The sequence below is a fragment of the Geotrypetes seraphini genome, chromosome 2 (genome assembly GCF_902459505.1).
Source record: "Geotrypetes seraphini chromosome 2, aGeoSer1.1, whole genome shotgun sequence".
Lineage (NCBI taxonomy): Eukaryota > Metazoa > Chordata > Amphibia > Gymnophiona > Dermophiidae > Geotrypetes > Geotrypetes seraphini.
In genome coordinates, this window is record NC_047085.1 from 501,828,438 (window position 1) to 501,849,699 (window position 21,262).

At 45.3% G+C, this 21,262-nt stretch overlaps 1 protein-coding gene across 1 annotated transcript in view; it reads right to left on the reverse strand.

Moving 5' to 3' along the window:
- Window positions 1-8,759: 8,759 nt before the first annotated feature.
- LOC117354478 (zinc finger protein 271-like) overlaps window positions 8,760-21,262 on the reverse strand; it is a 65,657-nt gene continuing 53,154 nt past the window's right edge. Inside the window, exon 7 of the mRNA XM_033932108.1 lies at window positions 8,760-13,955. Coding sequence (XP_033787999.1) covers window positions 12,139-13,955 — 1,817 coding nt within the window. The 3' untranslated portion in view covers window positions 8,760-12,138. The remainder of the gene's footprint in view (window positions 13,956-21,262) is intronic.

Genomic DNA, 21,262 nt, shown 5'->3' on the forward strand with positions numbered 1-21,262 from the left:
CGAGGGCAGGAGCGAAACCTGCCGACTCAGCCGGACCAGAGTCTCCAGTCGAGGAGGAGGAAGGAACGAACGGAGGCGAACCGTGTCCAGCACGGCCCCGATGAACTGAAGAGATTGAGAGGGGCACAACTGGGATTTTGGAAAATTCACTTCGAACCCCAGACGCTGAAGAAAGATGATAGTCTGTTGGGTCGCTAAGATAACCCCCTCCCTGGACGAGGCCTTGATCAGCCAATCGTCCAGGTAGGGAAAAACCTGAAGGCCCCCGGGACCGCAGGGCTGCTGCAACCACCACCAAGCACTTCTTGAAGACTCGAGGGGACGAAGCTAATCCGAAGGGGAGGACCCGGTATTGAAGGTGCAACTCCCCCACCTGAAAATGCAGGAATTTGCGAAAGGCGGGATGCACCGGAACATGGGTATAAGCCTCCTTCAGGTCGAGGGAGCACATCCAGTCCCCTTCGTCTAGAAGCGGGTACAGAACCGGGAGGGAGAGCATAGGGAACTTCTCCCGGACAAGGTACTTGTTGAGCCGCTGGAGGTCTAAAATGGGGCGCAAGTCCCCGGTCTTTTTCGGGACCAAAAAGTAGCGGGAGTAGAACCCCCTGCCCCGCTGCCCGGGAGGGACACGTTCCACCGCCCGGAGGCGCAACAATGCTCTGGCCTCCGACAGGAGAAAAGGGAGCTGCGACCTGTTGGAAGGACACGCGCCGGGCGGACTTTCTGGAGGAACTTCCCGGAAGTTGATACAACCCGAAGGACCCAAGCGTCCGAGGTGAGAAGGGTTCAAGCATGATAAAAGGCGCGGAGACGACCCCTGATGGGAAGTGGGGTCGATGACAGTGCGGAGGGGGCCCACCCCCAACCGCTCAGGGCGTCAAAAAGACAGGGCAGGCTTAGACGCCCCCTGCACCTGAGGCTTCTGCTGCTGCGCCCGAGACTGCTGAGGAGGCCTCCGAGGGGGTGGCCTAGAGAAAGCCGGCGTGGTCTTTTGAGGGTAGCGCCTAGGTGGAGCTCGGTAGGTCTTAGGAGCCGACGGTTTTGCCTTAGGACGTACCAGAGAAGCGAAAGACCGTTCATGCTCCGAGAGGCTCTTTGTGGCCGCCTCGAGAGACTCATCAAAGAGCTCCAAGCCCACACAGGGCAAATTGGCCAGGCGCTCTTGCAGGTTAGGATCCATATCCACGATCCGAAGTCACGCCAGCCGGCACATCGCAACAGTGAACGCAGACACCCTGGAGGTGAGTTCAAAGGCATCATAGGTAGTATGAAACAGGAACAGGCGGAGCTGGGAAAGGGACTTGACCAGTCTCCCAAATTCGTCCCGGTGAGAAGCAGGCAGGACCCCGTGGAAGGTCAGCAAGGACTTCACCAGATGGCGGAGATACGATGTAAAGGTAAATGCGTAATTCAGAACCCGATTAGCCATCATGGAGTTCTGATAGAGTCTCCGTCCAAACTTATCAAGAATGCGGCCCTCGCGGCCCGGTGGGACCGGACGGAAACCCGTGAAGGTTGAGACTTTTTAAGCGAGGACTCCACCATCAATGACTGGTGGGATAACTGCGCCCGCTCAAACCCCTTACAGGGCACCATGCGGTTTTTCGATTCCATTTTTGAAGGAACAGCCGTCACGGCATAAGGGGATTCGAGGTTCCGCAAAAAAGCCTGACGTAGGACCGGATTCAAAGGAAGGTGGGGAGATTCCCTGGGCGGGGAAGGCAGATCCTGCTCCGCCAGGAACTCCTTGGAATACTGGGACCCCACCAAAAGGTCCAAATCCAAGGCCCGTCCCATATCCTGAAAGAACCTCAAAAACGAGGATGGACGCAGGCCGGACCGGTCATCATCTGGGGTAGGCGAGCGAGAGCCCCGCGCTGCCGAAAAAGACGGCGAGGCCTCACGAGAATATCAGGGCTCTCGGCCTGCACCCGGGTCCGACCCCCACGAGGCAGCGCCGAGTGAACGCGCCGGGGACCTCCGAGGTCCCGAGGAGCTCCTCGGGGAGGACCTCGGGGTCCGGGGCACCGAGACCTTCCAACGCCTCGGAGAGGAATCCCGGGACCCCCGGAGCGAACCCTTCCGAGGGGGCGAACGAAGCAACCTCAGGTTCGAGAGGGAAAGATCAGAGACCTGAAGTGCCTCGACATCCCGGGCCAGAGGGGAGCGTCCCCGCCTCGGAGGGGAACACCTATAACATTTCGGCCGCTTCAAACGGCGCTTCGAGCGGGGGTGGCCCGCAGGCGAAGAACCCCCCAAGGCCCTGGAGGAAGACTCCGACGACGAAATCCATCGAGTCCGGCGCACCTTGTCCCGAGGCACACGGACGCCACGCTCAGACTGGGCCGGGGCCAAGGCCGGCTGTAAATGGGCCAAGGCTCCGATGAAATAAGAGCCCGGAGCATGTCCTGAAAAACCGGGACCGCCATCATGGACGGCATGTCGGTAGCAGCCGTACACTCTACAGAGGGCGACCTCGGGAATGAGTATTCCCTAGGAGTAGAGGACTTGGAAGACCGGGCCGGGGTCGACCCACCAGGCCCCGCCGAGGACCCCGAGGATGGCTTCTTCGCCGGAATGGCGCCTGAGGGAAGCGGGGACTTACCCTGTGAAGGCTTCGAGCCCGAGGATGAGGGCTTCGAGGTCGAAGACAGTCGAGGCGGGGCCGTCAAGGCCGGGGCCGAAGCCGAGGCCGACGTCGAGGCCGGGCCCGCCAAGGACTCAACTACGAACAGCTCCGCCATGCGCGCACGACATCGGCGGAGGGCCCGAGGCTGAAAAGTCGCGCACCAGGGGCACAAATCCATGGGGTGGTCAGCACCCAAACACAAGAGGCACCACCGATGGGGGTCGGTGATCGACAACAGCCGATCACAATTGGTGCACTTTTTGAACCCTGACAAGGGCCGGGACATGAAAATGGAAACCAGGCCGCGACCGACCGAGGCCACGGCAATCCGGGAGCCCCCGAACGCCGAATGCGAACTATTTTTTTTTTTTTTTGACAAGAACAATAAAGAAAGCAAGCGTACAGCGACTCCGATAAAAATAACAAAGCTGCGGTGCTAGAAGGCACTTCACATGGAGAAAACACAAGAACAGGGCTTCTGGCTCCGCGGAAACTTTAGAACTGAGGACCACGAGGTGGGGATGCGCCCTCTAGTGGAGCGGGAAGACCTGCACATGCGTGGTGCAGCACAGCAAGCTTGAAACTTCTTCAAGTTTGCTTGAAAAGCTGTCCGCATTGGGGCTCCGTGGATGACGTCACCCACATGTGAGAATATGCTGCCTGCTTGTCCTGGGATAAACAATATTTTTAGGCGGATTGTTCAACAAATAATTTGGACAGCCATCAAACGCAGAAAAAAGATTTAGAAAAATTATTTACCAGCAATGAAGTTTCCTCAAAAGTCAATTGTTCAAAAGAGGAACAACATTTAGTCACATATACCTCTGATTCTGAGTTTTCCGTAAAAAGTTATTGAATCGGCCTATTACCCAACCCTTGTATTGGTGAATCCCTTAAAAAATTCGTATTAGGATGCTCAGGTTGTTTAACTGTATTTGCTATGCCACTCAATTCCCTTCATACTTTCAACAATAGTTATTCCAATCAAATTAGAATATACATTTTTCTTTGCCTTAGTTAGCTCACATTTATTTATCTGTTTCCATAATATCTTAATCCAGTTTTCTCCATTTTTTCTCCACTTTTCTGCAATCTCTTTTTCTAGTGCAAAAGGTATAAGTGTTGAAACCAATGGGTTATTTATTCACTTCTAGTCACAAGTTAGGTAGAAGGCATCATCTACATTTTTTTCTCTAGGCTCAGCCACCTACCTCAGTGGGCTGTTCTGTAGTTCCTCAGTTTTTACTGGTTCAAGACTCATATGCCTTTTGCACTAAAAGAGAAGATTAGGTTCTTCCCTTAATGCACTTCCCTCTCAATTCATGGTTTTAAGATTCGCAATTTCCTAAAACTGGAATCACCCCCACCTCCCTCCTGCCTCCTGGACCTCCCCAGACCTTACCTGGTGGTCTAGTGGGAACTCACAGCAGCCATTTTGAATGAGTGATCTGTTGGGGGCAGGAGCAAAAGAAGATAGCTCCTGCCCCGAAAGACTGCTAGACCACCAGATAAGGTCCGGGATGCCGGAGGGCAAGGGGGGAGGGGGGCGGGGTCAGGGTCAGGGTCGGCCCAAAAGTTATTTGCAAATTTTCAATATTCATGGGCCGGCTATTGAGGGAGGAGTGTAATCTTTTTCTAGTAGAAAGGCATTGAGTCTTGAAGGCCTGCCCTGTCAGATCCATTTAGCCTGTCTCAGATATGTATGTATTTCTGTATGTGTGGCATCTTCGGTTAGACAGGTCTGAAGAGTGATGACTTTACTCTCTGTTGCAAAGAGGCAAATGAGAGTCTTTAAGAACTACATAAGTATTAGTGCTCGTTGCACTCAGGTAGGTGGCTTGTTCATTTCTACCTTGTTTTATATTATGTTCCTATTGGCATTGATTTTTTTACATTTTAATCGTTGCAGAGCAGAACAGAATTGGCTCAGTCAGAGAGTTTCCTCATATCTCGACTTCTTTTTTCTCCTCTTATAAGGATTGTCAACTGCTCTGGTACGAACTGATGTAGGAGATGGAGTCAAGAGAAAAAAAATGTAGATGATGTTTTATGTTTGTCAAGAATTGTTTAAGAACATAAGAATTTGCTGCTGCTGGGTCATACATAAGAACATAAGAACATAAGCAGTGCCTCCGCCGGGTCAGACCATAGGTCCATCCCGCCCAGCAGTCCGCTCCCGCGGCGGCCCGAACAGGTCACGGCCTGTCTGAGTCACCAGAAGGGGCCCCCTTGCCACCTTGGTTTCCCATTGAGTCTTATCTTCCCATCGAAGTCCTAACCCTCCGGTCTTGCACATGCACGACCTGGTTGGATTTCTATACTTATTACCTGGTTAGCTTTCTATACCTGTGTTACATCTCAGCACCTCTCTCAGTATCCCACGATCCCCCTATCCCTCAGGAATCCGTCCAATCCCTGTTTGAATCCTTGTACCGTACTCTGCCTGATCACTTCCTCCGGTAGCGCATTCCAAGTGTCCACGACCCTTTGGGTGAAAAAAAACTTCCTTGCATTTGTTCTGAACCTATCTCCCTCCAGTTTCTCCAGTGGTCCATCACGCCCAGCAGTCTGCTTCCGCGGCGGCCCCCAGGTTAAAGACCAGTGCCCTGAGATTTTAGCAAAGCCTTTGATACAGTTCCTCAAAGGAGGCTGTTGAACAAACTTGAAGGGCTGAAGTTAGGACCCAAAGTGGTGAACTGGGTTAGAAACTGGCTGTCGGACAGACGCCAGAGGGTGGTGGTTAATGGAAGTCGCTCGGAGGAAGGAAAGGTGAGTAGTGGAGTCCCTCAAGGTTCGGTGCTGGGGCCAATCCTGTTCAATATGTTTGTGAGTGATATTGCTGAAGGGTTAGAAGGAAAAGTGTGCCTTTTTGCAGATGATGGCAAGATTTGTAACAGAGTAGAAACCGAAGAGGGAGTGGAAAATATGAAAAAGGATCTGCAAAAGTTAGAGGAATGGTCTAATGCCTGGTAACTAAAATTCAATGCAAAGAAATGCAGAGTAATGCATTTGGGGATTAATAATAGGAAGGAACCGTATATGCTAGGAGGAGAGAAGCTGATATGCACGGACAGGGAGAGGGACCTTGGGGTGATAGTGTTCGAAGATCTAAAGGCAAAAAAAACAGTGTGACAAGGAAGTGGCTGCTGCCAGAAGGATGCTGGGCTGAATAAAGAGAGGCGTAGCCAGTAGAAGGAAGAAGGTGTTGATGCCCCTGTACAGGTCATTGGTAAGGCCCCACTTGGAGTATTGTGTTCAGTTTTGGAGACCGTATCTGGCGAAGAACGTAAAAAGACTTGAAGCGGTCCAGAGGAGACGAAAATGATAGGAGGCTTGCGCCAGAAGATGTATGAGGAGAGACTGGAAGCCCTGAATACGTATACCCTAGAGGAAAGGAGAGACAGGGGAGATATGATTCAGACGTTCAAATACTTGAAGGGTATTAACGTAGAACATAATCTTTTCCAGAGAAAGGAAAATGGTAAAACCAGAGGACATAATTTGAGGTTGAGGGGTGGTAGATTCAAAGGCAAGGTTAGGAAATTCTACTTTACAGAGAGGGTGGTAGATGCCTGGAATGAGCTCCCGAGAGAGGTGGTGGAGAGTAAAACTGTGACTGAGTTCAAAGAAGCGTGGGACGAACACAGAGGATCTAGAATCAGAAAATAATATTAAAAATTGAATTAAGGACAGTACTGGGCAGACTTGCACGGTCTGTGTCTGTATATGGCCATTTGGTGGAGGATGGGCTGGGGAGGGCCTTCAATAGCTAGGAGGGTGTAGATGGGCTGGAGTAGGTTTTAACAGAGATTTCGGCAGTAGGAACCCAAGCACAGTACCGGGTAGAGCTTTGGATTCTTGCCCAGAAATAGCTAAGAAGAAAAAATTTAAAAATTTAAATTGAATCAGGTTGGGCAGACTGGATGGACCATTCGGGTCTTTATCTGCCGTCATCTACTATGTTACTATGTTACTACCTGCTTACATTCTGATTCAACAGGAACCCGTCCAACTTTGTCTTAAATCCCTGGAGGGTGTTTTCCCCTATAACAGCCTCCAGAAGAGCATTCCAGTTTTCCACCACTCTCTGGGTGAAGAACTTCCTTACGTTTGTACGGAATCTATCCCCTTTCAACTTTAGAGTGCCCTCTCGTTCTCCCAACCTTGGAGAGGGTGAACAACCTGTCTTTATCTACTAAGTCTATCCCCTTCAGTATCTTGAATGTTTTGATCATCACCCCTCTCAGTCTCCTCTTTTAGTGGGTGTTTATTTATTGTCTCCCTCTTTTTAATACAAATTGTAAAATGCTTAGAAGTCTTGATTTGCATTTTATCAAAATTTTAATAAACTTGAAACTATACAATTCGCATCTAGAGATGAATAACCCACTTGTTCAAGACTCATATGCCTTTCTACTAGAAAGAAGATTATTGAGGTAAGAACCTAATCTTCCCTTAAAATGCTAAAATGTGGTGAAAACCAAGGGGATATTTTTAGACTTATTAGATCTCTTCTTTTTTAAAGGGACAATTTTATCTAGTGCTCTATTTATAGTATTGTTCCATTGGTTTATGGATTCTTCCAGATCAGATACTGCTGAAACAGAGGGTAGATTAACCTGCTTCCAAAATTGATCGAAATGAAATCTGAGATGATTGAAATTGCTGGTTTTCCATATATAAATTAAAGTCAAAATTTGCTAATTGATGGTCTGACCATGTCACAAGAGACCATAATTTTCAAAAATATTGCCATCAATTGCACCAGAAAAAGCAATTGAATCTAACAAATGACCCTTAATATGAGTTATAGTAATAGATGCAAGACAGATGAAGAGAGTCTAAAAAGGCTTTCTGTGGATACATAGTGATCATCAGTTTTTGCAAGATATAAATTTAGATCATCCAAAATAAGTAATCTTGAATACTGTACAATATTGATGTAATATAATCGAATAAACACTGTTGAATCTCTATCCAACTCCCTGGAGCCCTATATATTAACACTATCCCAAGAAAACCAAAGTCTGAATAATCATTAAGTTTACAGAATAAAATTTCTAAGCTTCCTTTTACCACAGAATCTAAGTAAATCAAAGAGATAAAAATTTATATATAAAATTTAGGGCTGCACAATCGTGATTACAATTTTTAATTGCATAATGCGGCCCCTCATAGTTTCCTTCTATACTCATACAGCAGCAAATATAAAGAGCAGAAATAAATCTTCAGAACCAAAATGTTTTAATTACTAAACTGAAAATAAATCATTTTTCTTACCTTTGTTGCCTGGTGATTTTAAAGACGGAACCAAATGATTAGATTCCGTCTTTAAACTCACCAGTAGCTCAGCTTTGGGAGAGGGTGGGGCTTTGGGTGGGGGGAGGGTCGTAGGGGTTTGGGGAATGCATATGTTGGCATTGAGCTTTTTCGTTCCATGTTTGTGCTAGTACTTCTGTACTGAACTTGATGGCTTGGCTCTTGTTTTCAGTGGCTGCCTGGATGGTGGGACTTTATTGTTGTTCTCACTCCCAGTCATCCATCAATCTGTGGTTTTCTTTTCCTTTTGCTGTATGTTAGGGATTGGGGGGTTGCCACTCAGGGCTCATAAGAGTCCCGGGCCCTTGCAGGCAGGGTGTTTGTTTTCTTCTTGCTGTTGGGATTGGGGATTGGTGTTTTTTATAGCCAATTTGTTTGACAAAACTCTTGATGATCCTATATTCTGTGGTCTGTGCATAGCCACCTTTCAATTGTATTATTTGTTATTCTCATCAATAAAAATTGTTTCAACCTAAAATGACCAGTAAGAGAAATGATTTATTTTCATTTTAGCAATTAAAACATATTGGTTCTGAGAATTTACTTCCACTGTACAAGTATAGAAGGAAATGTAAGGGGGGAAGTTTTATGCAATTAAAATTTTTAATTGTGATAAATCAATGTGCAGCCCTAATACAATTGCTAAACCTCTCTCCCTTTTCTTCCCTCTAGGACAGGGATGTCAAAGTCCCTCCTCGAGCGCCGCAATCCAGTCGGGTTTTCAGGATTTCCCCAATGAATATGCATGAGATCTATTTGCATGCACTGCTTTCATTGTATGCTAATAGATCTCATGCATATTCATTGGGGAAATTCTGAAAACCCGACTGGATTGCGGCCTTCAAGGAGGGACTGACACCCCTGTTCTAGGATCATGTATAATGCTATATCCAAAATGGCATACATAAGTCTGCTAACAGTGGAGAATCTCTTTCTGGGAGCTACATTTCTACTATAAATGCAGCCCCTATTAAATGATATTCTATCAAATCCCTCAATAAAAAAAAGTTTGAATGCGTACTGATATAGCATTGGAACTGGTGTGGCTATATATGATAGGCCTACAGTGACATTACAAGGAACATGGTTGAAGATTTAGATGATAACCTTACGAATATTTCCATAATAGACCTATATCTTTTAAGTTGAAAACCGAGGGCTAGTTACACTAAATGTTCCAATCACGTACCAATGGTCGCTAAATCAGTTTGACTGATTTAGCAACGACCAAATTTGCTGACCCGATGTTGAAAACAGCTTACTGCGTGGTTTTCCATGTGTTTATACATTCTCCAACTCTGGCATTTAAACGACCAGGGAAGGGGCCTTAGGAATGCTCCTCCCTCTATATCCCAGGATGTACCGGGCAGGGTGCCTAAGGCCCAGATGCTCCCTGGGAGGGGCTTTAAGTGCCTGAGCCAATCTGAGCCTTAGGAGGGGGCCTAAGGCATCTGAGTTAATTGGGGCCTGGGAAGGCCTGCCATTTTGGAGTGGCGGGCCTGCAAGCAGGAGGGACTGGGCATCTCTCCTTCTGTCATCTTACTGTAAAGGTACAGGGTGATTTGGGGAGTGGTTCAGGGGAGGCTGGGGGGCATCTGGTGGATTATTTGTTTGAATAAAGCCTTCATCTTAGACATCGACTCTCCACGATTTCTTTGTTTCTTCAATATTACTCTCTGTGGAGGGACCGGGGTCAATTTTCTTGGTACTCTAACCATGGCACCACATATTCCCGTTGGAGGAGAATGGGTTTGGTGGGAGATTCCTATAGGGACTGCGAGCCCTCTATGCATCTCCAAGAGCAAACGTTATTGCCAATGGTCGGGAGTTACAAGGCAGGGGTGCCCCCCCATCACCTCTTTTGTTTGTGCTAACAGATCTGTTTATTAGAGATGTGGAGTTGATGCTGATGATTGCGGGTATACCGGTGGGGAAGTGACAGTTTAAGCTGTCGGCCTATGCAAATGACCTCTTGGCACACCTTTCAGAGCCAGAGCGCTTGCTGCCTGTGCTTTTGGAAGTGATGAAGGAATTCAGGGATTATGTGGGGTTACGACTCAACTTGGTACTTCCCTCGGATATGGAATGCAGAGAGAGATGGGGAGGGGGCGGACTTCCCTTTACGATGGGCATCGGCCTCCTTTAGATACTTGGGAGTACAGATGACTAAAGATGCGATGGCCTTATATAATGAATATGATCCGGCTGCTGCGGGAGACTGGACAAATGTTAGAGCACTGGCGGGCGCTCTTGCCAATTGGCCGTGTGAACCTGGATCGGATGTTCATAATGCCAAAATGGTTATATCTGCTGCAGTTACTTCCCCTTAAGCTCCTGAAGAGAGATGTGGCCATGCTGAATAGAATGTTGGCACAATTTTGTTGGGCGTATAAAAAGCTAAATTGAGACTGTCTTAATTGATGGGGAGTTGGGACTGCCTAATATGCAGCATTATAATTATGCATGTCTGTTGAAACACTTATGTAATTGGCTTGCACAAACAGAGCAGTACACTCCTGTGTCTATATTATGCCCCAGACAGTTATTTATCCCTTTTACAGATGCCCCAGAGATTTAAAGATAGTCTAGTGTTGCAATCAGCTGTGGCGTTGTGGAGATGGTTGATTAGGAAGATGGAGGGGCATCCGAATGTCACCGACTTAATACCATTGAGAGTACACTCGCTATTCCCTCCTGGGAACAAGAACAGGGTGTTTGAGCGCTGGGAGAGAGAGGGGATGACTAAATTGGAACGTGTTCTGACTGAGGAGGGAGATTTAGTTGACCCAGACAGCGTGTAAGGCAAAGCAGGAGTGCAATGGGGGGAACACATTTGCCTATTCCAAGCTAAAACATTTCTGGGCAACATTAGATCCGATTCCCTTAAGTGCACACGTGGGGGGCTCGCCTCTGGGAGTTTTTCAGGGTGGGACTGGGAGAGCAGAATTCGAGCTCTAATATATATAAGGAAATAGCCCTGCCAAACAGTGGAACTTTTATTAAAAAACGGTGGGCAAAGGAACTGCAATTGAAGGACACCTGGAATATGCAGGCACAAATAAAGGACATTCTCAAGCTAACGAAAGCAGCGTCCCTTCGGGAGTGTGACTTTAGGGTGCTCTCTCGGGCATACTGCACCCAACAGCAGTTATTCTATAGTGTGTGTGTGTGGGGGGGATTGATAGCAAAGTGTGTATTAAATATGGGAAGGCTGCTGGAACTTTGGCACATATGTTTTGGTGGTGTACACACATACAAGGATATTCGTGGAGATTATATCAGACATACAATGGGGCTTAATATTGCGGGAATGCGAAACAACCAGTACTAGACCTCCCTGGGGTATATCGAGGTTTGCCGGGAGGTAGGAGACATTTGTATAGCAAACTGAGCTTACTGGCAAAGAGGGGTATCCTGAAGAGTTGGACCTCCATGGAGCCCCCCATCGTACTGGCGCAGGAGGGCGGATGTTCATCAGTTGGTCGGATGGGAAGTTTTGGATTCAAAGGGTTCAAGGAAGGGCCATATCCAGTTCCTCGAGACCTGGGATCCCTAGGTTAGTAGCCTGAGCCTGAGAGTCCGTAGTCTGTTGTAAAATGAACTGGGCTCACAGGTCGTGGAGACATGATGGGAGAAACAGGTATTGGGTTGATGGAGCATTGTTGTTATATAGTAATGCACAAATTGCCACAGGGGTGGATTGGTGGGAGATGGGTAGCTGTACACTGATGGGGGGATGGATGGGGTGGGGGGATAGGGGTTGATTAGGTTGAGTAGGAATCATTTCTGACTCTTCTTTTTGTGGAGTACATTAGGGGTTGGCTCTGCTGCAGGGTCTGTCATGTTCAGCATGGGGATGTCCGGTGGAATTAGCATCGGGAGGGGGCTGGGATGGGTGGAAGTGTGTTACAACTTACATTTGAAATTGGAAGATCAACATTGATGGCTTTTTCACTGAGTGTGTTTCGTACTGTTATCAGCATATGTTTCTTTGGTTTACTGGTTGTTTTGTTGTCATCCTCAAAACTTTCTATAATATTTTTTACCAATATTTTCTCTCAGGAATGTCTGCTTAATAGTTGTTCCTTAAACCACTCCTAAATGTTCATATACACTTTTTTTCTGTATCACCTGTATGAACCTTCTTGTATCTCTTCAAATGTGATTTCCATTTAGGCTTCTACCACATTCTAGTTAGTATATGGTTTTACTCCAGAATGAATCCTCTTGTGCTTTTTTAAAGTTGAATGCTGATTAAAGCTTTTACCACATTCTGGACAGGTATATGATTTCTCTCCAGTATGAATCCTCCTGTGCTTTGTTAAACTTGAATGATGATTAAAACTTTTGCCACATTCTGAACAGGTATATGGTTTTTCTCCAGTATGAATCCTCTCGTGCATTTTTAAACCTGATGAGTGAATAAAACTTTTGCCACATTCAGGACAGGTATATGGTTTCTCTCCAGTATGAATCCTCTTGTGCTTTTTTAAATCTGATTGACGAGTAAAACCTTTGCCACATTCTGGACAGGTATATGGTTTCTCTCCTGTATGAATCCTCTTGTGCACTTTTAAATCTGATGGTTGAATAAAACTTTTGCCACATTCTGAACAGGTATATGGTTTTTCTCCAGTATGAATCCTCTCGTGCATTTTTAAACCTGATGAGTGAATAAAACTTTTGCCACATTCTGAACAGTTATATGGTTTCTCTCCAGTATGAATCCTCTTGTGCTTTGTTAAAGTTGAATGCCGATTAAAGCTTTTACCACATTGTGAACAGGTATATGGTTTCTCTCCAGTATGAATCCTCTTGTGGTTTTTTAAATCTGTTTGATGATTAAAACTTTTGCCACATTCTGAACAGGTATATGGTTTTTCTCCAGTATGAATCCTCTCGTGCACTTTTAAATCTGATGGGTGAATAAAACTTTTGCCACATTCTGAACAGGTATATGGTTTTTCTCCAGTATGAATCCTCTCGTGCACTTTTAAATCTGATGGGTGAATAAAACTTTTGCCACATTCTGAACAGGTATATGGTTTTTCTCCAGTATGAATCCTCTCGTGCATTTTTAAACCTGATGAGTGAATAAAACTTTTGCCACATTCTGAACAGGGATATGGTTTCTCTCCAGTATGAATCCTCTTGTGCTTTTTTAAATCTGATTGCTTATTAAAACTTTTGCCACATTCTGAACAGGTATATGGTTTTTCTCCAGTATGAATCCTCTCGTGCACTTTTAAATCTGATGGGTGAATAAAACTTTTGCCACATTCTGAACAGTTATATGGTTTCTCTCCAGTATGAATCCTCTTGTGCTTTGTTAAAGTTGAATGCTGATTAAAGCTTTTACCACATTGTGAACAGGTATATGGTTTCTCTCCAGTATGAATCCTCTTGTGGTTTTTTAAATCTGTTTGCTGATTAAAACTTTTGCCACATTCAGGACAGGTATATGGTTTCTCTCCAGTATGAATCCTCTTGTGCTTTTTTAAATCTGATTGACGAGTAAAACCTTTGCCACATTCTGGACAGGTATATGGTTTCTCTCCTGTATGAATCCTCTTGTGCACTTTTAAATCTGATGGTTGAATAAAACTTTTGCCACATTCTGAACAGTTATATGGTCTCTCTCCAGTATGAACCCTCTTGTGTACTTTTAAAATTGATTGCTGAATAAAACTTTTGCCACATTCTGAACAGTTATATGGTCTCTCTCCAGTATGAACCCTCTTGTGTACTTTTAAAATTGATTGCTGAATAAAACTTTTGCCACATTCTAAACAGGGATATGGTTTCTCTCCAGTATGAATCCTCTTGTGCCTTGTTAAAGTTGAATGCTGATTAAAGCTTTTACCACATTCTGGACAGGTATATGGTTTCTCTCCAGTATGAATCCTCTTGTGTATTTTTAAATCTGATTGCTGATTAAAACTTTTGCCACATTTTGCATATGTAAATTGTCTCTCACTTTCATGGATTCTCTGAAGACATTTTAAACCTGTTTGATAAAAAGGTTTTATCATAATATAAAGATGTAGAATGTTTCTCTCCCATTTAGCTTTATTCCTTCTTGTATCAATTGGTGAATTGTTATGGGTCAATATTCAGCTGGGGCACTGAGCATTTTCTATAAAGCTGATAACATATCTGGCTACCGGCATTAAAAATCTGGTTCATCGGTGATGGCTGGAAGCTGTGTGGTTACAGCTGGTATTCAGTGCAGTTCCCACATAGCTAACTGGACACAGGACTGGTATTTAAGCATTCTTACTTGTCTAGTTAGCTATGTGGCTACTGGCATTGAATGTCCCCACTGTACATTCGCATAATTTCAGGGTCTGACCTGACTCTACCACTGCCTGGATCGTGCTGGGATGGTCAGCGCTGCTACTGCTGCTTGTATGATGGACCATTTACTAGTGATTGCTGCTCTGCTCCTCTTTTTCAGTCCTGAATGCTTCTGAGCGAACTTTCCCCGAGTGCAAGTCATGTGACCCAAACATGTCATCTCTACTCGCCAAAGAGTGATTCTAAAACTGAATCAGGTTTTGCTCCTTGGGGTGAACTCTCAGGAGGGATTGGGACTTTGCCTCCTGTCTTTACATTCCCTGTGTTGCTGTTGTTTTCCTTGTACTCCTCTACAACACCCAATCTCAGACCATGACTTCTAAGCGGACCTTATTAAAGATCTAATAAGAGCTCCAACATTTAGATGTCTTATGCCTCACAGAGACTTTACTGCGTCTGAGAGAGGAGGTGCTATGCCTATTATTACAATGCTGCCTCTCAGGTTTGGGGATTTGGCAATTGTAATTTCACCCAAGTCTCAGGCAAAGGAGCTATTTGTTAACTCTTTACCTTATTCAGAAGCTTTACTACTGGAATTTTCTTCTCACTCAGGCAACTATAATTATTTTATTGCCCTCCTCTCTGTGCATCTGAATGGGATAAGGTTCACCAAGCCATTGCAGATACGATCACTAGATTCCCATCTCTTATTAATCTACGTAGGTGACTTTAATATTCATGTGGACCCAGCATCACATCTTAAGACCTCCAACTTCCTCACATTCTTATCTGACTTAGGCTTACAACGAATTCATGTCTTTTTCAACTCACACCTTAGATTCAGTGATCTCCCATAAATTATCAAAGTTTCACTTATCCTTCCCAATACCCTGGTCTGATCACTTTCTGGTTCTCGATTTTGCCTATGATAGATGATCCCTTTCCCAGAAAAATCTTTTCTCTTCTTTCATCAGAGGACCAAGCTTCTACTCGGAACACTTCCTTAACTAATTTTCTGGATGGAATAGCATCCCTTTAAATATGTTTCCATCTCTTGGTGAGCTAATCCTTGGTATCATCGAGACCTTCGGATAATTAAATCACAGATCTGTAAATATGAACGACCCTGGCACAAATACAACACTGCAATATGTGATGTGATTTGATAAAGCTAAAACTAAAACTAAACCTTAGGTTTGTATACCGCACCATAAAAAAGACTTTTTCTAAACAACTCAATCTATCTCAAAATCTTTCAAGTAAACTTTTTGCTCTTTATTCCAAGCTCACAAGGAAACCTCGTTCCACCCATAAAGGTAGTTCTCCCTTAGATGTAGACTTATGAAAGTACTGTATTTTTTGCTCCATTAGATGCACCTGACCATAAGACGCACCCTAAATTTAGAGGAGGAAAACAAGAAAAAAAACATTCTGAACCAAATTCTCCCTGCCAGGCTCTGCACCCAACCCCAAACTCCTTGCCAAGCTCTGTACCCTGTTCCCCCTCTAGTGGTAGGCCGGGACAGGGCAGGCCTAGTGGCTGGCATGCAGGTAGGGACAGGGCGGGCAGGTAGTTAGGCAGGCAGACCTCCCCCCCCAGGCATGCAGCAGGAAAGCCCCGGCCTCTCCCTCCTTCCTCCCTATTTTTAATTTGGCAGGGAGGGCAGGTAGGCAGGCAGGCCCCAGCCTCTCCCTCCTCCCTATCTACCCCCCAGGCAGGCAGCAGGCAGGCCCTGGCTCACTTCCTCCTCCCCGCTTTAGCTTTTCGAGGTTCAAAAAAGAATTAAGAAATAGCTAAAGTTTTAAAGCTTTATATAAAAAGTTCAATGAATTGCACAAGATAGAGTATAGAGCACAAGCACTTTAAAAAACTAAGGTCTGATGATGAATAAAAGCCAGAAAAGAAAAAAAGCCTTCAAATAATTTGACTGGTGGTTGGCTGGAACTGAAGACCATAGAGGTAGTACAGTAACTCATTATAGAAAAAAAGATTGGTTTAAAAAAAAGATTGCTAAAAAATTAGGCACTTTGAAATTCATTAAATGCCATTGTGGATTGATGGTGTTTATTTCCAAATAATTCACACTCTTGGTGATATTTGCCCTTGAAACAAAAATGAAGAGGAACGAAAAGAAAAGAAAAAAAATTTAGTCGCCCATCCCTAGGAAGGAAAAATTATGTCCTACCTGTTAATTTTCTTTCCTTCAGATGCAGCAGATGAATCCAGAGACTAGTGGGATAGCACACATCTACCAGCAGGTGGAGACAGAGAACTGACTCGCAGGTGGAGTCCCTCTTGCCAGTCAGTATCGCTTAATGTCCAAGCATCCGGATAATGAAGTTGTAGCTTAACAAACTTCTTTCCCATAAGCAAAAGAAATCCTGACCCCAACCATGAAACCTCACCTGCAAGAGAAAAAAAATCATGGAAAAATACCGACTGGGTGGGCCTCTGGATTCATCTGCTGCGTCTAAAGGAAAGAAAATTAACAGGTAGGACATAATTTTTTCTTCCTTAGTGTCGACAGCAGATGAATCCAGAGACTAGTGGGATGTAGCAAAGCCACCTTAACTTGGGTGGGGTGAACATGCCACCTCCACGAGCACCGAAGCACCCAAGGACGCCTCCAAGCGTTCCGCCATATCTAAGCAGTAATGCCTAGAAAATGTGTTGGAAGACGACCAAGTGGCCGCCCTACAAATCTCTTCCAAGGAAAACCACCTGGACTCTGCCCAAGATGTATCCATTGCTCTTGTCGAATGAGAATGTAGAGCCTCCGGCAACTGTTTACCCTCCAACAAATAAGCGGAAGAGATAGCCTCTCGGACCCAACGAGTCATTGAGGCCTTGGAAGCCGCCACACCCTTTCTAGGACCCAAAAAGAGCACAAAGAGGTGATCCGAACGCCGAAAATCATTAGTAACTTGAAGATAGTACAAGAGCACTCTCCTTACATCGAGCAAATGCAAGGCAGGAAACTTCGACCCCCAATCAATCCTCTTCCTTAAAGGATGGTAGAAAGAGGACCTGATTGGTATGAAAAGGAGACACCACTTTTGGAAGAAAGGAACTGTTTGAATCGAAACTCCGACCTCCAAGAAACATAAGAATGGATCCCTGCAGGACAATGCCTGCAACTCATATTCCCGCCTGGCCGAAGCCAGGGCTATCAGAAAAAAATCGCCTTTAATGGTAACATCCTTGAATGTCACGTTATCCAAAGGCTCAAAAGGCACCCATTGCAAACCTCCAAGGACCACCTTCAGACTCCAATCCGGACACGGCCTCCGAAAGGCAGCCTAATGCTGTTCACCCCCTTAAGGAAACATATCACATCTGGGTGAGACCCTATGGACAAACTAGACACCTTCCCTCTGTAACAGGCAATAGCCACTACTTGTACCCAAATGGAATTGTAGGCCAACCTTTTTGCAACCCCCTCTTCCAGGAAGGAAAGAATCTGAGACAGGGAAGCCTGAAAGGGAAAAATCTCTAATTGAATGCACCAAGCTTCAAACACCCGCCAGATCCTAGCATAAGTCGTAGAGGAAGACTTCTTCTTTGCCTGCAACAGAGTAGAGATAACTTGCTTGGAATATCCCCTACGCTGTAGCCTCGACTTTTCAATAGCCAGGCTGTAAGACCACAGCGGAAGGGAGTATCCCCCTGAACCTACTCCTGTGTGAAGCAGACAGGTGTCCCCCGCAACCGAAGCGGAGTGACCTGTGACCACCTCCTCCAAGGAGTCTAACCTGAGGGCCGCAGACAACCCTGAAATATACACCCCACTGCGCTTGAGCAGCGAGCCAGTTGAAGCAATATGTGCCCCCTCACTGGCCGGAGAGGTAACCTCCTCAACAATCACCATGGGGCCCTTCGAGGACCGAGGGGCCTACCTTACTTCCCGAGCCTGCTGGGGAGCCAGGGATCTCGACGCAAGGGAACCAAAGAACATACTCCTTTGAGTCCCCGCTTCCTGAGGAACCAATTGACCCACTGGTGGGCCCTCAAAGAACATAAGAAACGCCTTCACCGGATCAGACCAAGGTCCATCTAGTTCGGCGATCCGCACACGAAGAGGCCCATTTAGGTGCTCCTTTTTGGAGTCCCGGTTTTCCTGTATCCCTCAATATGTTCTGCAAGAAGGTGTGCATCCAACATGCGTTTGAAACCCAGCACAGTATTTTCTGCCACCACCTCCCCCGCGACCTTTCTGTCTGCAAGGAACTAGAAACCCTGACCCCAAGACTCGCTGACCTCGAAGCGAACCTCTCACAACCTCCCATCCGGCCCCTGCCCACAGGGATGCCCAGAAAGAATCTGCACCTGGAAAGAAACATTCTCAATCATAACCTTCGTGCTCTACATAGAGGACTTCCTGGCCCTACGTAATCTTGGCCCATTCCGTTAGAAATTAGGTCAGCCGTCCCCCCATTCACTCGGCAGAAGAAGCCAAAACCCCGTCATTGTGTAGGTCGTGAGAACTGGGGAAGATCTGCCCTTAAGGCTGAGGGTTTGGCAGGGCGAGAAGGTCGCATCTGCACAACCCTGGACCTGGCACTATATGCCGCCATATAGGAGGCCTTATATGCTGATTTCCCTGGGCTATACCTCCTGCTATCCTGAAAACGTAACCAAGAAGAATGAGATTGAGGTGCCCCTCTAGACCTATCCTCCGGCAACCTCTGAGACATAGTCACCAAAATCCTTCACCAATTTCTCCAGGTTCTCTCCGAACAGTAACTTGCCCGTAAAGGGAAGTCGTACCAGGCTTAACTTCGAGGTGGCATCCGCTGCCCAATGAATCAGCCTAGATACCACTGGTAGAGCCATCTGCTTGACTGAAGCCCTAATCATATCATATAAGGCATCGGCCAGATTCGCCAGCCCTGACTCCACATCGAGAAAGTCTGGGGGCAGAGCCCCACCGGACTCTACCACCCCATTAGTAAACAGCTGGATCCACTGAAGACAGGCCCGTGCCGCATAAGAACTGCACACAGCTGCCTGAAGAGTCAGGGCTGCCACATCAAATGAAGACCTTAAAGAAAACTCAATCCTCCTATCCTGAGGGTCTTTCAGAGTTATACCTCCCTCGACCGGTAGAGTAGTTTTCCTAGTTACCACTGACACTAAAGCGTCCACCTTTGGAAGCCTAAATCTATCCTGCTTCTCAAGAGCCACTGGATACAACAAACGCATAGCCCTTGCCACCTGGCACAGTCCATTGCTCAGAAATTAATTCCATGTACAGGAAAGGTCTTAGGTGGCCACCTAGTGCCTGCCATAAGGGGATTGGGCACCGCTCCCCCCCCCCACACACACACCTCTGTATCCGTCAGGGAAATATGCAGTCCAGAGCTTTACAGTAAAATATAAAATAAACATACAATTCAACATACTGTTTAAAAATTTAGTTATAATGGGTTAGACGGACAAAACATACAGACAAAATTGAATACGTGAGGAATAAAGGGATAAAGTTACAAAATTGATGCTTTAAAGAAGAAAAAAGAACCATAAATGGAAAGAACATAAGGAGGGGTAAAAAAAACCTTTTTTTTTAAATTATTATTATTATTTTTTTAAAAGATGTCTGCTGCACTGTATAAATTCCGTTTAAAGATTAAAAGCATCTTTAAAAAGAAAGGTTTTTAGGTTATTTTTAAATCGGCTGAGGTCCTTTTCGTCTCTTATATATTGTGGTAAAGTATTCCAGATTTGGGGGGGCCATGTCATGTCGTCTGGTACCAATAACTTTTAAGGAAGGAACCACCAGAAGCCCTTGAGCTTTGGATCGGAGGAGTGTGTGGCGCAGTGGTTGGATCTACAGCCTCAGCACCCTGAGGTTGTGGTTCAAACCCCGCGCTGCTCCTTGTGACCCTGGGCAAGTCACTTAATCCTCCATAGCCCCAGGTACATTAGATAGATTGTGAGCCCTCCGGGACAGAGAGGGAAAATGCTTGAGTACCTGATTGTAAAAACCGCTTAGATAACCTTGATAGGCAATAAAAACAAAATAAAAACAAAAAAAAAAACGTGATGTGTTATACGGAATGAGCATTCTATTTATAAATTGAGGTTCGCTGGTGGACAGTTTTAAATACTAGAAGTAAAATTTTAAAAGTAATACGATGATTAATGGGAAGCCAATGCGAATCAATCAAAAAAGGAGTTACGTGATCATATTTTTTTCCATTGTGAATGAGTTTAATGGCAATGTTTTGAATTATCTGTAAACGCTTCTTTTCTTTTTGGGTAATATTTATTAATAAGCTTAGCAATGACAAGTGAGTGTATTAGAATATTTAAAGATTTTGGTTCAAGGAACTTGGAGATAGAACGAATCATACGTAATCGATAAAAGCAGAATTTAACAGTGTTACTTATGTATTCGCGATAAGAAAATTTGTCATCGATAATAACCCCAAGTATTTTTAAAGATGATACTAAGATGAATGTTGGTAATGGTAAAGGGAATGCTCAGATTTATCCCGTTTCCATGGAAAAAGTAGAGCTTTTGTTTTTTGTATATTTAGAGCTAGTCTGTTTGAGGTAAGCCAGTTTTTCATTTTCTCTAGTTTTTGTTGATCTGATGTATTTCTTCTGTATTTTATGGATTTAAAGGATGGGACAGTTGAATATCGTCAGCGTATGTGTAAGTAGTAAAGCCTATAGATTGACATAGACTTAATAAGGGTGAAAGAAAGATATTAAATAGTAATGGAGACAGAATGGAGCCTTGAGGAATGCCATAATTAAGAGTAAAGGGTTTTGAGATCAAAGAAACATAGAAGATGACGGCAGAAAAGGGCTACAGCCCATCAAGTCTGCCCACTCTGCTTACCCACCCCCTGTCTATGCCCTAGTGACCCAATTTCCTTATCTTGACCCTCGTAGGGATCCCACATGGGTATCCCATTTATTCTTAAAGTCTGGCACGCTGTCTGCCTCGATCACCTGCACTGGAAGCTTGTTCCAATGATCAACCACTCTCTCTGTGAAGAAATACTTTC